General features: G+C 40.9%; 1 protein-coding gene across 1 annotated transcript in view; it reads right to left on the reverse strand.

Annotated features, from left to right (window-relative positions):
* The window catches only part of LOC135113776 (dual specificity protein phosphatase 23-like), an 89,838-nt gene that overhangs the window by 17,244 nt on the left and 52,474 nt on the right, over window positions 1-20,120 (reverse strand). The window contains exon 2 of the mRNA XM_064029359.1: window positions 3,757-3,956. Coding sequence (XP_063885429.1) covers window positions 3,757-3,911 — 155 coding nt within the window. The 5' untranslated portion in view covers window positions 3,912-3,956. The remainder of the gene's footprint in view (window positions 1-3,756; window positions 3,957-20,120) is intronic.

Below are 20,120 nucleotides of genomic sequence, written 5' to 3' on the forward strand. Positions count from 1 at the left end.
TGTTCAGTGTAGAAGAGGAGGACAGTTGAGTGTCATTGAAGAAGAGGGGATAGTTGTCTGGAAGGTTGCGTCGAGTTGATAGATGGAGGAATTGAGTTTTTGAGGATTTGAACAATACCAAGTTCTGCCCCAATCAGAAATTTTAGAAAGATCAGAAGTCAAGCATTCTGTGGCTTCCCTGCGTGAAATGTTTACCTCCTGAAGGGTTTCACGTCTATGAAAAGACGTGGAAAAGTGCAGAGTGGTATCACCAGCGTAGGAGTGGATAGGACAAGAAGTTTGGTTTAGAAGATCATTAATGAATAATAAGAAGAGTGGGTGACAGGACAGAACCCTGAGGAACACCACTGTTAATAGATTTAGGAGAAGAACAGTGACCGTCTACCACAGCAGCAATAGAAAGGTCAGAAAGGAAACTTAAGATGAAGTTACAGAGAGAAGGATAGAAGCCATAGGAGGGTAGTTTGGAAATCAAAGCTTTGTGCCAGACTCTATCAGAAGCTTTTGATATGCCCAAGGCAACAGCAAAAGTTTCACCAAAATCTGTAAAAGAGGATGACCAAGACTCAGTAAGGAAAGCCAGAAGATCACCAGTAGAGAGGCCTTGATGGAACCCGTACTGGCGATCAGATAGAAGGTTTGTGAAGTGATAAATGTTTAAGAATCTTCGTGTTGAGGATAGATTCAAAAACTTTAGGTGGGCAGAAAATTAAAGCAATAGGACGGTAGTTTGAGGGATTAGAACAGTCACCCTTTTTAGGAACAGGTTGAATGTAGGCAAACTTCCAGCAAGAAGGAAAGGTAGATGTTGACAGACAGAGCTGAAAGAGCTTTGACTAGCCAAGGTGCAAGCATGGAGGCACAGTTTTGGAGAACGATAGGAGGGACCCCATCAGGTCCATAAGCCTTCTGAGGGTTTAGGTCAGCAAGGGCATGGAAAACATCATTGTGAAGAATTTTAATAGGTGGCATGAAGTAGTCAGAAGGTGGAGGAGAGGGAGGAACAAGCCCAGAATCGTCCAAGGTTTTTTTTTAGCAAAGGTTTGAGCAAAGAGTTCAGCTTTAGAAATAGATGTGATAGCAGTGGTGCTTGAAATAAAGGAGGGAAAGAAGAAGCAAAGTTATTGGAGATATATTTGGCTAGATGCCAGAAGTCACGAGGAGAGTTAGATCTTGAAAGGTTTTGACACTTTCTGTTAATGAAGGAGTTTTTGGCTAGTTGGAAAACAGACTTGGCATGGTTCCGGGCAGAAAATATAAAGTGCATGAGATTCTGGTGATGGAAGGCTTAAGTACCTTTTGTGGGCCACCTCTCTATCATGTATAGCACGAGAACAAGCTGCATTAAACCAAGGTTTAGAAGGTTTAGGTTGAGAAAAAGAGTGAGGAATGTACACCTCCATGCCAGACACTATCACCTCTGTTATGCACTCCGCATACAAAGACGGGTCTCTGACATGGAAGCAGTAATCATTCCAAGGAAAAATCAGCAAAATACCTCCTCAGGGTCCCCCCAACTAGCAGAGGCAAAACGCCAGAGGCACCTTCGCTTAGGGGGATTCTGAGGAGGGATTGGAGCGATAGGACAAGATAAAGATATGAGATTGTGATCGGAGGAGCCCAACGGAGAAGAAAGGGTGACAGCATAAGCAGAAGGATTAGAGGTCAGGAAAAGGTCAAGAATGTTGGGCGTATCTTCAAGACAGTCAGGAATATGAGTAGCGTGTTGCACCAATTGCTCTAGGTCGTGGAGGATAGCAGAGTTGAAGGTTAGTTCACCAGGATGATCAGTGAAGGGAGAGGAAAGCCAAAGCTGGTGGTGAACATTGAAGTCTCCAAGAATGGAGATCTCTGCAAAGGGGAAGAGGGTAAGAATGTGCTCCATTTTGGAAGTTAAGTAGTCAAAGAATTTCTTATAGTCAGAGGGAATTAGGTGTGAGGTATACAGCACAGATAAATTCAGTTTGAGGAGTGACTCTGTAGTCGTAGCCAGATGGTGGAAAACTTGGAAGATTCAAGAGCATGGGCACAAGAGCAGGTTAAGTCATTGCGCACATAAATGCAGCATTCAGCTTTGGATCGAAAATGAGGATAGAGAAAGTAGAAGGGAACAGAAAAGAGGCTACCTGTGAGGAAATACTTAAGATGATGGAAGAGCCTGATGTAAATAAAGCATCTGGTCCCGATGGAGAAAACCCACTAAATGATAGACCAGTGTCACTGACTAGTGTTGTAGGAAAACTATGTGAAAGAACAATAAAGGAAAGATGGCTGAAACCACTTGGAAAGAGATAAAGTTTGGTAAATTATCAATTTGAATTTAGATGGGGAAGATCATGCTCCATGAACTTATTGTCCTTTTATTCGAGTAGTCGATATTGTGCAGGAGAGAGATGAATGGGGAGCGTGGTGTCTACTTATATTCAAAGAAAGCTTTTGACAAAGTACCACACCAAAGATTGCTATGGAAGATAATAAATATGGAAAAATTGGAGGAAGACTGCTGGAGATGATGGAGGATTATCTGCATGGTAGAGAGATGAGAACTGTAATACAAGACCAAAATTCATCTTGACTGAAAGTAACTAGTGGTGTCCTACAGGGGTCAGTGTTGGGACAGATAATGTTTATAATATATGTGAATGACATGAATGAAGAAATAGATAGTTATATGAACTTATTTGCAGATGATGCTAAGCTGATGGGAAGGGTAGAAAATGTAAATGACTGTATGGTACTGCAAGACGATTTAACCGAGACAAATAGATAGAGTAAATCTTGGCAAATGGAATTCAATTTAAGTAAATATGAAGTAACGGAGTTTGGTAAGAATAAAAAAAATAAATAGATAATAATACAATATCATTATGAGATGGATGGTTCTGAAGTTCAAGAAATTAAAAGAAGAAATGGATCTGAGAATAACAGTTACTGAAAATTTGACTCTGGACAGACACACTGATAAAATTACTGGAGATGATGAGTTTGTTAAAAAAAGTAAGAATGACATTCTCATATTTGGATGAAGGAATGATAAAAAAAAATGTTGATTTCCATGATAAGACCAAGATTGGAATATGTGTTGGTGGTGTGGTCTCCTTATACATGGAGGAATATTATAAAATTGGAGTAAGTCGACCTATGAAGAGAGGTTAAGAATGTTGGAAATTCCTACCCCTCTCTCTCTCTTGAGAGAGAGAGAGAGAGAGAGAGAGAGAGAGAGAGAGGAGATTTAATAAACATCTATAGAATGATAAATTGTATAGAAAAATGTGGACAAAGAATGTTTTATGAATTTAGACACATAGAGTACAAGGGGACACAGTAAGAAGTTGAAGAAAGTTAACTGTAAAAGAGACATCAAGAAATATAGTTTTCCTCATAGAAGTGTGAACAAATGGAATGAACTCAGTGAAGTCGTTGTCAATGGCCGAAACTGTCCATGCTTTTAAGACCATAGATATAGAGATGGGATACTATGAGATTACTCCCCTCCCATAAAGTGTAAAGCGCAACTAGGTAAACTAGGTAATCATACACAAACACACACAGACACATATTTTTTTTATTTGGTGAGAATATAGGACAACTACACTGACACCCATGGCCTCTCTGGCTCCACCCAATGCACATTTTGTCCCTTTAGTGCTATGGAATTTTAAGAATTTGTCATGGAAAATTCAAACATATAACATCCTTAAATTTCTATAAGATCTTTTAAAGTTATGGAATGAGTAACATGTCAGAGTGCAGTACCTGAGATAATCAATATTGGCTTGAGTCTCTGGCCATGCTGAGCCACAGATTTCCCTAGGCACTACCCAGGAGAAGTTCCATGGAGGGCAGACATATTCATATTCCTCCTCCTGCACTCTTTTTCTGGAACTGCGACCCTTTTTGCTGGTCATCATGAATGAAAGGTCAGGTCAGCTTTAACTGGAAAACTGCAATTGCACCTGTAAAAGTAGTATAAACATGAACAAGGTAATTTTGGAGGGAGAGAGAGAGAGAGAGAGAGGAGAGAGGAGAGAGAGGAGAGAGAGAGAGAGAGAGAGGAGGGAGAGAGAGAGAGAGACGAGAGAGAGAGAGAGAGAGAAGCTATTATGGAACAAAACTGTAGCTACCAGGAGTCGAACCTTAAGCCTTTAGGTAAAGTGTAGTTACAAGATGGTATCAAGAAAGTTCTGAAACTAGATCCACAATGCACTAAAAGATGGCTGTATTTTACCTACATAGTTGTATTTACCTTGCTGTAACATACATACCATTGTGTTGTCCGATCCTTACTAATCCTTCATTATTCTTAATCACCTTCACCACTTTCTCTGGAGTTCTGGACTCTCTGAACTCCTCCATCTCCTCTTTGATTATTTTCTTAAAATTTCCCTTTTCACCTTGGATTACCATATTGATTGCATTCACCCTTTCTTTGAACTTTGTGGGAACTTTTGACCCCATCACTCACCCAATTGTCTCCCAGCTAACACATTTATCACAGAAAGCATCATTAAATATAATTATAAATAACTAATAACTTAGCTGTGGTTCATGTGGCTGAGAAAATGGTGAGGGCCAAGGGTGAGTTGTAATCACTGGAAATCCACTGCCAGTGGCTGGTCATGTTTCGTAGCTAAGGCAGCTTCCTTGAGATTATCTATTGGTTCCGACCTTGCAAGTTCTTCTTAACTTAATGAATTTAAGTAAAACTGGTAGTGTGGTAAGAATACATCTTAATTAGACTTGTTATAGTGGCTGGTGGATGGCGATTGCTCCCGAGGCAGGCAAACTTACTCCCTTGTGGGTTCCCAGCTCACCACATTAGAAACAAAAGCTACATGCATTCCGTTATCTTCTCGTCACTCTTTTATTTATTTGAATAACTAATATTTAGTTTGTACTAGATTAACCTTAATTACCATTTAATATAACTTTACAACCTATATACAAATCACAACACAGACCAATAATGCATTGATATTATCCGTGAAACAAGTGGAAATTTCCATATCCTGGAGCTGGGCATTATCTGAATCTATATTCAGATAATATGATCACCTGATGTTAAATTCCTCCATCTCTTCTGTGACCTTTGAGGTGCTACTTGGGGTGGCCTGGTCTGCCCCTCAATGTCTATTCTCTCCCGAACCTTGGGCAACTTTCCAGGTCTAATGAGCTTATTAAGGTTAATTGGGTAGGCTTGGGAGAGCACTCCAATAGAATTAGTCTATTTATTGTTCTGAGAGTCCTTTGTCCCTTTACCATGATTTTGGATGTTCTAATGATACCATTCTCATCAGGAAACAATTTTAATATCCCAGCTAAAGGCTAAGTGGAACAATTCTGCCCCATCTTTAATAAGACAATGTCACCTTCCTTATGGGAAACTACATTTTCAGCTGGTTGAGCACCATAAAATTTCTCACGAGGACTGAAAATCATATTCTTAGGACCAGTATTCCTTCCACCTTTGTAACAATTTTTGTTGATGATAACTTTCTCTTAAATACTGGGATCTCTCATCTATGGTGGGGTCTAGGATATGATCCTTCACTTCGATGGATAGGAATGGTTCTAATTGTCACCCATATAAGAGATGAGATGGTGTTATTACCTCCACATGTAAGGAGGTACCATCTAAGTACTGTATTTATCGGCACATCAGATGCACTTTTCTTGAAAAAAAGTATCTAATAATTACCATGTGTCCTAATGCGCCCATAATATAGACACTTAGGCCTGTACAACTCGGCTTATAGCTGTGGAAGTGAAGCAGTAGTACACTAAGTGCAAATATTGTAACTAATAATATTACTACTAAAAATTTCTCTCTCTCTCTCTCTCTCTCTCTCCTCTCTCTCTCCTCTCTCATCTCTCTCTCTCTCTCTCTCTCTCTCTCTCTCTCTCTCTCTCTCCTCCCTCCCTCTTCCCTGCTCTCTCCCCTTCTCTGCTCTCTTTCCTCTGCTCTCTCCCTTTCCCTGCCCTCCTCTCCCTTCCCTTCCTCCATCTCTCTCTCTCTCTCTCTCTCTCTCTCTCTCTCTCTCTCTCTCTCTCTCTCTCTCTCTCTCTCTCTCTCTCTCTCTCTCTCTCTCTCTCTCTCTCTCTCCCTCTCACCCTCTCTCCTTTCCCTGCCCTCCTTCCCCCCTTCTTCTCCCTTGTCCCTTATCTCTGACAAATAATGGGGAGGGGAGATGACAGGTGGGAGGTTTGAGACAAGATGAAAAGAGGAAGGGGTATAACCGGGGATGGAGAATACATGGAGTAAGAAAGTGGAGGAAGGGTGAAGTAGGATGATGGGAGGACAGTAAGAAAGTAAAATGAATAAATATAAACAGCAAAGATGAGGAGTGAGTGAAGAATTAGAGGAAGAGAGTACTGAGAAATTCTCTCTCTCTCTCTCTCTCTCTCTCTCTCTCTCTCTCTGCAAGGTAAAGGTGGGGATTAATCAAGAAACGTTGATAGTTATACTCTGTGGGGAAAGAACAAAGATGAAGAAACTGCTAATTTAAAGGAGATAATGAGCAATTAGTTGAAAGATATGGAGGAATTTGTAAAACAGGCAGTAGTTAAAGTTATTAAAGAAAAAGAAGATTTGGTTAGGAACACTGTAGAGAAGAAAAATGCATAATTGCTTTTGGGACCAAGGAGGAAAACATCATAGCTAAATACAAGAGAGGAAAAAGAAAGTAGCATTGCAGTGGATCTAGCTTAAGTTGTGACCAAACATGAGAATGATTGAGGAAGTAACAAGATTGGAGACGTTTGTTGAAGGAAAAAGCCGACCAATGAGGATTGAATTTAAATCAGAAATGGCAGCAGAATAGGTACTAATAGGATCATGGAGGTTAGGAAGGAAGACAGCAAAAAACATCTGGATATAGAGAGACATGAATGAGGAGAGAGTGAAAACGAGCAAATTCTGGAAGCAAGCTAAGGAAAAAAACAAAGCCAGAATGGAGGAAAAGACAAAAGTTATACTGGAAAGTCAGGGATATGAGGTTGATAAAGTGGATGATTGAAAAAAAGGGAGTAGAGTAAGAAATTGAAGATTTTCTTATGCTAATGTGAATGAGTTACTTTCAGCACAGGTGGAACTAAATGACTACTTAAGAGAGTATGCTCTGGATGTGATGGGACTTACTGAAATGAAGCCAAGTGACAACATTGAAAGTGAAGGAAAGTACAATATATGGCTGAGAAACAGAAATGAAAAACAAGGAGGTGGAGTAATGATTTTGGTGAGAAAGGATTTATTAGTCCATGAGACTAATTATGATTATGAACTGGCTGAAGTGATTAAAGTTGAGGTGATGTGTAGAGAAATTGGAAAAAGAGAGTTTACAGTGGTATTTGTTCCTGCTAAAACAAATTCGTGGGGGGTTGTGGAATACAAGGCTAAATTAGAGGATACACAAAGATGTGTGGAAGACATGATGGCAAGCAGAGACAATCTAATGATTATGGAAGATTTCAACTGCAAGGAGGTTAAACTGGAAGGTTGGTCGGTGGATGGGAGCGACGAGTCTTGGGGAGGAGAGTTGTTAAGGATAGCAATAGAGAATTCAATGACACAGTGGGTGGAAGAGAATACAAGGTTCAGGAGAGAAGATGAACCCTCAAGGCTGGATTTAATTTTTACGAAAGAACCTGAAGTCGTTGAAGATATAGAGTATAAATGTCCAATAGGTAAAAGTGATCATGTGGTGGTGGAGTGTACGTTGAGAGTAGGAGGAAAGATACGAAAGAATAAGCACCACATAATAGGAAGATTCAACAATGGAAGAACAGACTTTAGAAAATTGAGGAATTACTCTGAGCAAGTGGACTGAAATTAATTTGATGAAGCAATTTGAATAGAAGATAAATGGGAAGAATTTATGAGGGTGTAAAGAAATTTATCCTGAAGATAAAGAAACAAGAGGTTAAGAAGCAGGACTGGTTTAATAAATGATGTAAGGAAGCAAGGAGGAAGTGAAATCTGGCCTGGATCAAATGGAAGAAAAGGAAAACATGTGAGGCATGGGAAAAATATAAAAGGGAGAGAAATGAATACTCAAAGGTAAGGAAAGAAGAAATAAAGAATCACGAACAGATATTGTGGAGAGATGTAAGGATGAACCAAGGATGTTCTATAGATATATGAATGGTAAAATGAAGAATAAGAAGGGGTTAAACAAGTTGAAAATACATGGTAAAATACATGGTAAGCATGATGACGAAGAAGCAGAAATTGCAGAGGTTTTGAATGACTACTTTCAGAGTGTCTTTGCTGAAAAAGGGAACATTTGATAGACTGGTGATGACAGACATGAGAGTAGAAGGATTGAGTGAGATTCAGGTAAGAGTGGATGAGGTAAGAATAATGATGGAAGATTTGGATGTGAGGAAGGCGCAGGGACATGATAAAGTATTTAACTGGGTGCTGAAAAAATTCCAAAATCAACTTGCATACAAGGTTTACAAACTCATCATAACTTTATCTTTGGTGGTCAAAGATCGGAAAAAAGCAGATATAGTCCCCATATATACTTGTAAGAATGGAAGCAAAGAAGAACCATTTACAATGAACCCCCAGTTCATTGCAGGTTATGTCCCAAAGGCACCCACAAAATACTAAAATCCACAAAATATTGACTGTGGTTGAGAGAGAGAGAGAGAGAGAGAGAGAGAGAGAGAGAGAGAGAGAGAGAGAGAGAGAGAGAGAGAGAGAGAGAGAGAGAGAGAGAGAGAGAGAGAGAGAGAGAGAGAGAGAGAGAGAGAGAGAGAGAGAGAGAGAGAGACACAGAGAGAATGCTAATCAAACCACTCACCTCCTTGCAACAGTAATAGTGATTAACTACCAATTCGGCAAATTAGTAACACGCACCATGTGCTCAACACACCGACCATCACCACTGACACAACGATAAACAAAATGTTTACATAAACCAAACCACCACCACAAGGATAACAACCCATACACAACATTGACTGGTGACAAAATCTGCTTCTGCATGATCATCCAACCCAACTACCACCCAACAGTAACAGCAATTTACAGCATTCACACGAACATGCTAAACTGCCATCAATCCAAGTACACCAACCCACAATGTGGGAGTGGCAACAAAAATTAATAATCTGCTTGCACGGCCAACCAACCTACACCAGCTGGTGCCCCCTCCACCTCTCAACAGGCTGACTGTTGATGGTGACAGGCTGGTGTGAACTGCACCATTGCCTTAGTCTGGTCCCCACCTTATCAGCAGGTAGTGTTGCCAAATATACAAGTACACCTAAACCCTCATTTGGGTATTTTCTCAACCCATGTCACAATTTAACTTGTATTTTATCAAATATACTAGCCGATATTTCTGTGATATAGAAGGATTTCCCACATTGTAAAAATAATTTGATTTAAATGAAAAATCGTAAAAAAGTGAACCAGTGATAACTGAACTACAATAAACTGGGGGTTCACTGTAATTACAGATCAGCTTCTTTAACAAGTGTAGTGGCAAAAATATGTGAAAGAATAGTGAAGCAAAGATGGAGTGAATATCTGGAAAAGAGAGAGATATTAACAGACAGACAATTTGGATTTAGAAAAGGAAGGTTGTGTACAATGAATTTAATGTGCATCTATTCCAGAGTCATAGATATAGTACAAGAAAGAGAGGGATGGGCAGATTGTGTTTATTTGAACTTAGAGAAAGTGTTCAATAAGGAGCCCTACAAGAGACTGCTGTGGAAATTAGAAATGTTTAGTGGGCTGAGAGGAGCACTCCTGCCTTGGATCAGTGACTTTCTGAGAGGAAGGGAAATAAGAACAGTGGTCAAAGATAGGAACACATCATGCATCATGAAGAGAGGTAATTACTGGTGTCCCATAGGGATTGATACTAGCACCAGTTAGGTTTGCTATGTGAAAGATATGATGGAAGGGATGAATAGCTACACAAGTCTATTTGCTGATTATGCAAAATTGATGAGAAAAATGGAGAGGATAGAGGACTGTGGAGCTCTACAGGAAGATCTGAATGTGATTTTGGAATGGAGTGGCACCTGGAAAATGGAGTTTAACATAAAAAAAATGTGGAATGTTGAAATTTGTGCATAGTTGTGTGAGGCCAGTCTTCAGTTGTAAATTGCATAATGAGGAAATAAAAGTAAAAAGTGAAGAGAAAGACCTTGGAATTACTGTCACTGATAAGCTGTCCCCCATAGGTATATGTAAGAAGGAAGACAGGGGAAACATATAATCTGGTGAGAAACATAAGAGCAGTGTTCAACTATCTGGGTGAAGAGATGATTAGGAATTTAATTGTGACAATGATTAAACCTCATTTGGAATATGCGGCAATGATATGGTATTCCAGGACTAAAAAGGGACGTAAGGAAATTAGAGAGAATACAGTGAGCAACAACAAAGTTGCCTCTGACCCTATCAGACTCATCATATGAAGAGAGACTAAAGAAACTAAACCTGCCCACCTTGGAAGAAAGAAGAGAGAGAGAGAGAGAGAAGAGACTTGATTGTCTTATACCAGATTTTGTTGGTTTATGAAAAAATTGGACAAGAGTGATTTGGTGGTGAGAGACTTTAAAAGCACAAGGGGGCATGAGAAGGTGAAGAAGGGTGTATGTAGAAGGGATATTAAGGAGTTTCCTACAAAGAACTCCAGAAATCTGGAATGAGCTGCAAAAGAAGCAGTAAATGCAATAACTACATGATTGTAAGGAAAAACTAGATAAGAGTAGATATAATGATGAGACAGCAAGAGCTTAGACTCCTCCTGTAGACCACAACACACACACACACACACAGAGAGAGAGAGAGAGAGAGAGAGAGAGAGAGAGAGAGAGAGAGAGAGAGAGAGAGAGAGAGAGAGAGAGAGAGAGAGAGAGAGAGAGAGAGAGAGAGAGAGAGAGAGAGAGAGAGAGGGGGGGGGGTGGAGGGAGGGTGGATGGGTGGGATGTATGAAAGGAAGGAAGGAAGGAAGGGGGAAGATGGCATGGAAGGGGGAGGATGGCATGGAAGGGAGAGGGAGGAACTGGGGAAGGGAGGAGGGAAGGGGGAGGCAGGCAGGGAATGGAGAGAGAGAGAGAGAGAGAGAGAGAGAGAGAGAGAGAGAGAGAGAGAGAGAGAGAGAGAGAGAGAGAGAGAGAGAGAGAGAGAGAGAGAGAGAGAGAGAGAGAGAGAGAGAGAGAGAGAGAGAGAGAGAGAGAGAGAGAGAGAGAGAGAGAGAGAGAGAGAGAGAGAGAGAGAGAGAGAGAGAGAGAATAAGACAAAACACACACACACACACACACACACACACACACACACACACGGCGGCGGCAGAACTGACAGGATGTGTTACCTAGTGCTCTACATATAGAAGGAAGGAATAACACAAATTGCTCATGATGAAACAAGTTATGATATGAAGACTCAGGAATACCTAGGTGGTAAATAAGGAGGGGAGAAACAGTACGTGAGTATAGTTATCTCGTCTCTAGGAAGGTTTGGTTGGTTTGTTTACAATGGACAAAATGGGGGAGGGCGGCACTCTAAAAGAATGGGGGTCCTTTGAAGGTTTTACTGGTGAGAAAAGGGAACTAAATTATAGATTGCAGTGTAGAAAAATTTTATATATGGAAGAAATGATGAAAAAGTTAGTGGAGAGGATAAAGACACCGGAGGCAAACCAGAAGACAGGTGAGGAGTTGGTGATTATTATGGCAAAGCTGATGGAGATGGATGATAAAAATGAAAGTTGAAGGTGGAAAATGACTGTTTAAAGAAACAAATAAAGGAAAAAACAAACACTTCAGAAAAGAAATGAGGAAATGAAGCCAAGTGCAAAGAATATGAAAATAAGGCAAAATAAGAGGTTAAATGAATGTGAATTTTGAAGGAGAACCACTAAAGAAAATAATAGAACAACAAGAAAATGAGAAACAAAACCTGAGGCAAAAAGTGGTAAATGTTATTAAAGAAGAGAAAAAGAGAGACACTAGAAAAAATATAAACAAGTAATTGTATTTGGTTTAAAGGAAGAGAAAATAGTAAGCAGAATTCAAAGAGAGGAAAAGGAAAAGAAATTGTTGAATAAGTTACTGAAGAAAGTGACAGGTGAAGACAGCCAGGTAGTAAAACAAGTGGAATAGTTTCATAGAACTGGGAAATATGAAGAAGAAAAAATGAGACCCATAAGAATAAGGTTTGCAACACAGGTACAAGCAGAAGTAATTAATGGATCTTGGAGGTTGTCTGGAGATGAAGAATATAAGAATGTATGGATAAAGAAGGATATGGATGAGATTGAAAGTTTGAAGCAAAAGGAGCTGGTAAATGAGGCCAAAAAAAAAAAAAAATAATAATAATAATAAAAAAAATAACAACAGAGGAGAAGTTTTTCTGGAGAATAAGAGATATGAGAATAAAGAAATGGTATATCAAACAGTAAATAAGGTATGTTACACTAATGTAAATGGATTAATGTCAACTAAAATGGAATTAAACGAGTTGTTAAGAAGAACCGCACCGGATGTTGACATGGACATGGAAATTATTGAAACTATAGTGTCTAGTTGCAAGGCCGGGAGGGTTAGGAGAGGTGCACTGCCTGTGCAACCGTCAGGAAGCCCAATCCTGTTTATTCCCTGGTAACCCGTACATCAACTAAAGTATTCAAACTGAAACGAACATAATTGAACCATACCACCGAAACAAACCAACACTACATCACCCCCACTTTAAAACAATTCATATGACCTATTCAGTTCGAAATATACGCAACACCATACATAAGAACAAAGTGCAGTAACATGAAATCATGATAACATAAATCTGTCAGGCTGCCACCTCCTGCGGCTACTGCTTGCAGGTGGTAGTGCATGACTGCTCCTGGGTGAGTCTTGACCTTCTAGCAGCAATGAGTCATCAGCCAGTTGAACTGTTGGTGAGATCGGGTGTGGTACTGCTGTCCTAGGCTTCTTTTATCTCCATAGGCACCTCAGCGTAGATGTCTCTGGTGGCTTGCCCCCCTTGCTAATGGAAGGTGCGTGGCGTTCCTGGTTGATTCACCTTCAAGCCAGTAAGATGACCAGCCCACCTGCCTCTGGATTATCAGTGGCCAGGAGTACTGAGGGGCTGTTTTAGGAACGTGACCTTGACGCTGTACATGTATGTAATCACCTGCTCTGAAGGTTAGTGCCCTTACGTTATACCGGCCATTCCTATTACGTTCCTGTTCTCGCTTCACATGCTGCTTCAGCTTTTGTTCATCTGTGCTGCAAGGTGTAAAGACTGGTAACTCCAGACGCATTGCCCGGCTGTGCAGCATCTTGGCCGGCGACACACCCGTAGTGCAGTGGGGTGTGGCGTGGTAGTGAGCCAGGTGGTGACATATCCGTTCTCAGAGCCTCTCCCTGGGAGCGAGACTAGAGATCCAAGACTTGAAGGTGCAATTGAACCGTTCTATAGCTCCATTTCCCCTTGCCCAATATGCGCTCGAGCGTAAATGTTTGATACCTGTAGATCTTCCAATGATCTTAGCAGCAGGGGCAGTAGCTCCGGTGGGGATGCTGCTCACGGCGCCAGCGGGAGGGTGGCCTAGCACACGTCTCGTCATGGGCTTTTCCTTCAGGGTGTAGTTAACACCACCTCCTGCCCTCTTCCCATGGATACACATGCTTTGGTCCCTCCAATGGAATGTGGTTTTGGACGTTCTGGCAGAGCTGAGAGGTGAGATTGCCCAGTTAAAAGCGGACAGGCGGGCCCCTTGTCCCCCAGGCCAGTAGTGAGGTTGATGGTGATTGTGTGCCGGGCACAAGTGACAGTACCTTGCAGCTATGTGCTAAGGCATATGGCCCGCCTGAGACTGTTTCGGGCAAGATTGACGGTAAGGTGGCAGACATGGTTAACTTCCTAATTGACAATGGTTTGCGGGAGGACGCCTACAAGTCTATCTGTGAGGATGAGATTGTAATGAGGCTTTCCAGTTGTCCTGCCCTTGCCCCCAGTGCAACCCTCAGATCTTGGATGCACTTAGGGGGGAAGCTAAAAATACTGATTTTCACTTCAAGGAGGTTAACAAGGATATCCTGAGGGCAGCGACTATTATTACCAGGTCACTGTTAGTCCTTGATAATGTGGTCCAGGAAGGGAATCACCCAGTGGTGGCCCATGAAGTGGACATGGTCAACAGTACCCTTGCCTTATTGAGCAAAGCCAACTTCAGGAATAATTTAGCAAGGCGTTACGTTATGAAACGTGAAATTAACCACAAATTTACGCATCTTTGTACCAAGAAGATACCAATGACTCGATTCCTCTCTGGTGATGACATCTCCCAGTCTGTGAAACAGAACAAGGAATCCGTGAAGCTTAAGAATGCAATTACACCCAAGAAGCTGCCTACTACGTGGCGTTTCCCTAGTGGTAGGTCAAGAGGTTTTGGGGCCTCGGCTAACTTCAAGGGGTTCTCTTCGAGGTTCCGGCCTTATGGTCTTTGGAAGCTGGCCTTCAGGGGTGGTGAACAATCTTCCTTTGCATTTCCCAACATAGACTCAAAAAACGCTAGTAGCCAGGGCAGCTTCAAGCCTTGGTAGTAAATCAGGCAAATGAATGTTTTGTGGGTGGAAGGCTTCACTGCTTTGCTCATAAGTGGGGTTCCATTACTAGTGACCCTGTTATTTTGGATATTGTAGAGCACTGCCATCTGGATATTAATGTGGATGATGTTACACATTTAGTTCTTGGCAATCTTGAATACATGTTCAATAAAGTAAAGCAAGACATTATTAATGGGGAGATCAATAAATTGTTGGCGCTTAAGGTCATTAAAGCTATGCATAAGCAAAAAGAGCAAATGATCTCCCCTATTTTTCAGAGGGAGAAAAAGAATGGGGATTATAGGATGGTTCTGAACTTAAAAAACTAAATTCTCATATCCCATACAAAAATTTTAAGATGGAGGACTCAGAACATGCCATCAGACTCATTAATGCAGATGACTTTCTTGCTTCTGTGGACTTGAGACATGCCTACTATTCAATTAAGATAGCAGAAGAACAACAAAAGTTTCTGTGTTTCAACTGGCAATGTGTAACTTATCAATTCACTTGTCTCCCTCATGGGGTATCAGAAGGCCCTAGGATCTTCACCAAGCTCATGAAGCCGGTTTACTCTACTCTGAGTAATAAAGGTCTCACGATCACCAGTTCCACTGACAACTCCCTTATGTCAGGTTGCCTTGCAGGTGTGCATGATATTATTGCTCTCTTGAGGAAATTTAGCTTTTGTATCAATGAGATGTATCAAGACAGTTCTGGTCCCAACTAAACGTATTGAATATCTAGACAACATTATTGACACTGACAGCATGAAAATTTCCCTGCCCAAACATAGAGTAGTGTCTTTAATGCAAGGTTGTGAGGCACTCTTGCGCAGGGACAAAGCTCCGATTAGACAAGTTGCCCATGTCATTGGTCTTCTTGTTACTGCCACTTCAGCAGTTGTACTTGGTAAACTTCACTACAGGAAACTCAAAAGAGCTAAAATTGATGCATTAAACCAAGAACAGGGTAACTCTGATGCTAGGATGACCATTTCGGAAGAAATGAAGACAGAACTCCGATGGTGGTGCTCTAATTGTTCACAGATGCCTCCTCAGTCGCCTGGGGTGGTTACCTTAACCATCAGTCTACAGGTGGTAGTTGGTCTTTGGAGGAGAGTCCTTTACATATTAATTAATGCATTGGAGCTTATAGCAATTTTGTTTACTCTTCAAACCTTTAGCCAGGAGTTAAGGAGTACACATTAAAGTCTTTTACGACAGCACTACAGCTGTCTTCACTTCACTTCAGCTATGTCACTGAAATGGGTGGCACCAGGTCACTTCTCTGTAATGACTTACCCACTTTAATATGGGACTGGTGTGTGGTGAACAATGTTTGAGTGATCTGTTCTCATGTTCCTGGCAAAGCCAACTTAATGGCGGATGTTGCTTCCCGTAATGTTAATAACAGGCATGAATGGAAACTGGATGTCCACATTTTTCGGCTGATCTGTGGTGTCTTTGGCATCCCTTCTATTGATCTCTTTGCTTTCCGGCTGAACAAGCAGATCACCCCTTTCTGCTCCTGGAAACCTGACCCAGAAGCAGCTTACTTTGATGCTTTCTCTCTCAACTGGGCAAAATTTGCACTTCCTTATCTTTTCCCACCTTTCTCACTGATCTCTAGGTGCTTGCAGAAAATGCAGGCAGGACAGGCAAAGGGGTGGATAGTGGTTCCAGTTTGGACGTCACAGCCATGGATGGATATGCTGCTTGGCATGTTGATTGATTACCCAGGCTGATCAGGATGTGGAGGGACGTCTTGATGCACCCGTCCTCACCGGAAGGGCACTCCCTCATGAGGTACACTCAGTTGATAGCATGCCTTCTGTCCAGGAGTCCCTCTGAGAGCGAGGCATACAGAAGGAGGGTGCAGATCATGACATCCTGGAAGCCAGGTACAGAAAAATAGTACCAACCACATCTTAAGAGATGGTCACAATTTTGTTGTCGAGGGGACATCAATCCCCTTAATCCCACTGTGCCAAACATTATAAACTTCTTGACCTTTACTTTCCACAGGGGTATGGGTTATAATTCCATTAACACAGAGAGAGGTGCACTGTCATTATTGGGCATTGTGGTAAATGGATTCCCGGTGGGTAGCCATCCCCTCGTGAACAGATTCTTAAAGGGTAACCATCTCCTTGTGAACAGATTCTTTAAGGGAGTGCTCAACCTACGGCTTCTCATGCCTCGGTACACCAAGACGTGGGATGTCCAACCAGTACTTCACACACTTAGTTCTATGTTCCCCTTGATTTCACTCTCTTTAAAGGAATTCACACTCAAGCTAGTTGCCTTGATGGCATTGACTCAGGCAGCCAGAATACAAATACTTCACTTGCTTGTGCTTAATGGAATTCACATTGAAGAATCATCTATCTCCGTGCAGTTGGGGGACAACATTAAACAATGCAGACCTGACTTCAATATTCATAGTGTTATTTTTAAGGCTTATGCAAAGGATGCTAGCCTCTGTGTGTGTGAGGCCTGCACACATACATTACCTGAACAGAGTTGCTCAGGTCCAACATCCCAAAGGCAGTGAATAAGTTAATCATCAGTTTTGTTAAACCTCACAAGCCTGTCTCTAAGGATACTATAGCGAGATGGATTAAAGTTATATTGTGCAGGGCTGGGATTGACACCTCTGTTTTCACAGCAGACAGCATCAGACCGGCAGCAGCTTCAAAGGCAAAGGCTTTGGCGGTACCTATCAAATGTATCATGGCGAAAGCTGGGTGGACTCGTGAGACTACATTTGCAAAATTTTATGATAAACAAATTGTTAAGGGATCAGACCCTTTTCAGGAGGCTGTTCTTCACCTTGACTGTTGATGTCTCTTACTTGGGTGACTGGTGTTTTGTATACAAGTTGTACATGTTCCTCTATTTGTGATGTGGTTTGGGTCTTATTAGGATGTATTTCATTTGTAGGGGATAATTATTGGTTTTCTACTTTTATACAAACTTCCCATGTTCCTTGGGCACAGTACAACTTATGTAACTGCCATTAATGAATGTTTTCTTTGCTCATTCATGTTTCTTCTTGACAATACATGTGTCCTAGTGGCAGGGGTCCAAATCAAGTAGTTATATTCAGATATGACACCCATATGGGTTCAAAACCTCATGGGAACGCTCACTACAGCAAAGGGGATTTGATGACGTAAAATTTCAAAAGGTATACGAGACTTACTGTAGGTCAGTTGAAGTATGCTTGTAATTTTACAAAGCAAATCACCTCTGCTGGGGGGAGCTTTGACATGCCTTCCTCCCCCCCCTTTTCTTTCTTTTTTGGTATTTTGTTACAGTCATTACGGGCCTAAATTTTGTGTCATGTGGGTGATCGTGGTCTTTAAAGTCTGGTGCTGTGGCGCAGTGCAGGTCATGTGAAAGCTCCTCCCAGCAGAGGTGATTTACTTCGTAAAATTACAAGCATGCTTCAACTGGCCTACGGTAAGTCTCGTATACTTTTTTAAATTCTATGGAAGAAGTAACGATAAGAGGAAAACAAGTAAGTAAGCCAGATGTATGTATCAAATTCAAGAAACACCACATGGCTGGAATTGACCTTACAGACCAAATAATCTCAGTAAAATCATCAACTCAAAAGGATGTGAAGAAATATTACAAGAAAATATTTTTCAGACTGATGGACATTGGAACACTCAAATGTCATATAATTTGTGAAGTTAATGGTGGACAAAAATGTTTCCTTGACTTTAAGCTGCAATTGACTGAGCAGGTAAAATTATATGCTGGTGATATCTACCACCTGAGGAAGCCTAGTTATGATATCTCTCTTGGGGCAAGTATAGCTCGGCTTTGTGGAAGATATTTCACTGTAGAGATAGGATCCCTTGATGGAAGGATAATCAGAAAGTCCAGAGAAAATGTGTCTACAGTGCTCTGCTCAAAAAAAAAAAAAAAAAAAAAAAAAAAGCATATATAGGTGTGATGCCTGTGTGTTATACCATGCTTCAAACTTTACCACACGGATCCAGCTTTTCCCAATAACGTGTAGTTACACTATCAACCCAATGAGTCATTAAGTTTTTCCACACTATTACTCCATGAGTTCTCACTTCCAGTAGTTGTCAATGTCTCCCACTTTATCTCCTTACAATTAAAATCACCAACAATAACTATATCACTACTTTCCATCACTATCTTTTCAAGACCTTTTAACACATCTACCAACATCTCTTCATGCTCTTCTTTTCTCCAAGCACCAGTCATAGGTGGCACATACACTCCTACATTATCATTATCCTTCCATTTCCACTTCTAATCATCACTTGTAGAATTTCAGACTTGTCTTCACTTTTTATTACCTTCTCTACTTTAACACATTTTTTAGTCAGAGATCATTCCACCTCCTCCCTTGTCACTTCTATTTTTCATCCATATATCATATTTATCATGAATGTCAGGAGTTCCCCATTCATTTTTCCATTTTGTCTCACATAATTAATATCTTAATATAATTACTGAATTCTCGCAATGTTGATATTAAACCATTTATATTTTTCCATACGTTATTTACATTTTCTATTCTTTTTTTGTCAGATACCACTTCCTGAGCCTCTCGTCTTTTACCTTCCAATAGAACTTTTTTCTCTTTCTCCGTTCTGTTCTTGTTTTTTGCCTTTGCTCCTTTTATTAGATCGTTTACCTTGAGTCTCTCCTCCTCATTCAAGTCCCTCTTTATCCAAACTTTCCTGTATTGCTCTATCTTGCCCAGTCTCCACGCATATGATATCACTTCCATGGCTGTTGTTTGTGCCCTAAATTTTACTTTGTGGTCGCTCTCCTCCTGTATACTTCCCTAGTCTATGTATTTCCTCAATTTCACTTATCCAGTCCTCACCTTCTCTCTGTATATTTCTTATAACGTCCTCTGCTACCTTTTTTTGTTCTTTTTCCCTCTTGTATCTTACTGGCTCTGTTTCCTCCTTTAACCCATGTATAACAACACATTTCTTTTTGTCCACTGTGTCCCTTACCTGTGTGTGCACACACACACACACACACACACAGAGAGAGAGAGAGAGAGAGAGAGAGAGAGAGAGAGAGAGAGAGAGAGAGAGAGAGAGAGAGAGAGAGAGAGAGAGAGAGAGAGAGAGAGAGAGAGAGAGAGAGAGAGAGAGAGAGAGAGAGAGAGAGAGAGAGAGAGAGAGAGAGAGAGAGAGAGAGAGAGAGAGAGAGAGAGAGAGAGAGAGAGGATGGTGATAAAATAAGATAATCTTGGGGACAATAAACATATACATGAGATTGAAAAGTTGAAGCAAAAGGAGTCAGTAAATGAGGCTAAACAAAATTACGAACAATGAACAGAGGAGAAGTTTTTCTGGAGAGTAGTAGATATGAGAATAAAGAAATGGTACATCAGACAGTAAGTAAAGTATGTTATACTAATGTAAATGGATTAATGTCAACTAAAATGGAACTAAATGAGTTTTTAAGCAGATGTTACTGTATTATGTGAGACAAAATGAAAAAATGAATGGGAAACTCCTGACATTCATGATA

Source organism: Scylla paramamosain, chromosome 26, assembly GCF_035594125.1.
Source record: "Scylla paramamosain isolate STU-SP2022 chromosome 26, ASM3559412v1, whole genome shotgun sequence".
Classification (NCBI taxonomy): Eukaryota; Metazoa; Arthropoda; class Malacostraca; order Decapoda; family Portunidae; genus Scylla; species Scylla paramamosain.